The sequence below is a fragment of the Galeopterus variegatus genome, unplaced genomic scaffold (genome assembly GCF_000696425.1).
Source record: "Galeopterus variegatus unplaced genomic scaffold, G_variegatus-3.0.2 Scaffold5981, whole genome shotgun sequence".
Lineage (NCBI taxonomy): Eukaryota > Metazoa > Chordata > Mammalia > Dermoptera > Cynocephalidae > Galeopterus > Galeopterus variegatus.
In genome coordinates, this window is record NW_007732092.1 from 109045 (window position 1) to 111298 (window position 2254).

A 2254-nucleotide genomic window follows, 5' to 3' on the forward strand; every position below is an offset into this window, starting at 1 on the left:
CTCCTTGTAGATTCACCCTGGGCGATGTCTGCTGCTGTCCTCTCAGGAAAGTGCCAAGGGTGCAGCTTATCACACAGGACACAGAGCAAATGTGCTTGCAGAATAAAAAAACTCATCTGTCCCTCTTGCCTTACAAAGGAGAGTTATATCCCCAAAGTAGCCATCATTCCTGTGCCCAGACCACCAGGAATGATAGCCAAGAGCTACAGAGGAACTGGCTCAAACTCATTGGAAAACACACAGCAGGCTTCTTCCTGCTCAGGCCTTTGGGCAAAAGCCTGTAAGCCCTCAGGGAGAGCCCCACCCAGATGGGAAGGGTGGTGCTGGTGGAGGAGAAAACCTGTGTGGGAAGGGGGCATGCAGGGAGTGTCTGATTAAGCAGAAGTAAGGGACAATTATCACAGATCAGCTCCTTGTCTCTTTGTTTGAGAACATGACTAACTCATGACTTCAGTGAATTTATATCCAGGCTTATTGTGTTGTGATCAAGTTAAGGCTGGAAGGCAGGAGAATTTCTCCATGACTAAAGGAAGCCAAAAAGCAATCTTTACATTTCATACCTTACTGGAGATTGGGGGTGATCTCACTATTTGTAAAGCCCAGCCCTTCCCAACCTGCAAGCTCACCTTCCAGGACTGAGCCCAGCCCATTTCTACCATATATAAACTGCTGCCGGGAGGCCCATAGCACAGTTCTGCTCCTCTCCTCCACGCTCCAGCCTCTCCCACTTTGCGCAGCCTTCTTCTCTTCAGGAACCATGTCTAGCAAATCCACCATGAGGAGCCACAGCACTAGCCACCGTGGCTTCAGTGCCAGCTCAGCCAGAGTCCCCGGGGTCTGCCGCTCTGGCTTCAGCAGTGTCTCCATGTCCCGCTCCAGGGCTAGTGGAGGCCTCGGGGGAGCATATGGAGGGGCTGGCTTTGGCAGCCGGAGCCTCTATGGCCTGGGGGGCTCCAAGAGGATCTCCATTGGAGGGGGCAGCTGTGCCATCAGTGGTGGATATGGCAGCAGAGTTGGAGGAGGCTTTGGCTTTGGAGCTGGAGCCGGGAGTGGATTTGGTTTCGGCGGTGGAGCTGGTAGTGGCTTTGGGCTCGGTGGTGGCGCTGGCTTTGGAGGTGGATATGGCGGCTCTGGCTTCCCTGTGTGCCCCCCGGGAGGCATCCAAGAGGTCACCATCAACCAGAGTCTCCTGACTCCCCTGAACCTGCAAATCGACCCCACCATCCAGCGGGTGAGGACTGAGGAGCGGGAGCAGATCAAGACCCTCAACAACAAGTTCGCCTCTTTCATCGACAAGGTGAGACATGAGACCGAGCCCTCCACAGGGGATTTCAGAGTCCCGAGTTGGAGAAACAGCAAACTTTCTACCAGGGGAGGCATAGGAAACAGGGAGAGGGGACTCAGACCAGCTCTGCACAGGGACGCCAGCTTGGCTCCGTGTTGACAACAGGCAGCAGGTGATGGGAATCATTTAGAACTACGGAAGCTCCTAGATGGTCCCTGTTCCTGCCTAGCAAGAACTCTCAACTTTGTTAAACCTGAAGCATAGACAATGAGAGGCAATAGAGAGAAAGGAATGGGTTGGCTTTTCCCTCAGAAGGGTCTGGGAGACCACCAAAAAAAGGCCGGTGGTATCTGGGCTGATAAATTACACTCTGGGGTCTGAGTAAGAAGGGAAAAAAATTCAACATAAGAAAAAAAGAAAGAAAGAAAGAAAATGATATTCTGGTCTGACTAACAACAACAACAAAAAACTCTTAGAAACATTTATACAATCTATAGAAATGCTAACTGACTCTAGAGACAGAGAGTGACCAGAAAACCAGGATATTATGGAGGAGACACATGCACTAAATGAGAAATTGGACTGGAAAATAATCATCACACAATATTTAACATCCCTTCTAACTGAGGTCCTATCAGCAATAAAAATTTTTTACAATATATTAGGTGAACATTATTTTTTAACTAGATTTGTGATTGTGCTTGGAAAGAAAGGGAGAGAAATTGTTGACAATCATTGAATATCCAATTAGATCTGTGGGGAACAAAGGAAAAAGGTTTGGGGGAGCAGATCCTCACCCTGAGTCTTGGTGCATGCTCTGCAGCAGCCCAGCACCATGGAGAACCCCAAGCTGCTGGGAAACCTGATAACACACACACTTACTTCTTTTTGCCGTTGTCTGGCAAATGACCATCTATGTGGTCTGCTCTCCAGGTACGGTTTCTGGAGCAGCAGAACAAGGTCCTGGAC

The 2254-nt window shown here is 49.8% G+C and overlaps 1 protein-coding gene across 1 annotated transcript in view; it reads left to right on the top strand.

The window, feature by feature from the left end:
- Nucleotides 1–557: 557 nt before the first annotated feature.
- Nucleotides 558–2254, top strand: part of LOC103605674 (keratin, type II cytoskeletal 6A) — a 6576-nt gene continuing 4879 nt past the window's right edge. The window contains exon 1 of the mRNA XM_008590294.1: nucleotides 558–1297. Coding sequence (XP_008588516.1) covers nucleotides 758–1297 — 540 coding nt within the window. The 5' untranslated portion in view covers nucleotides 558–757. The remainder of the gene's footprint in view (nucleotides 1298–2254) is intronic.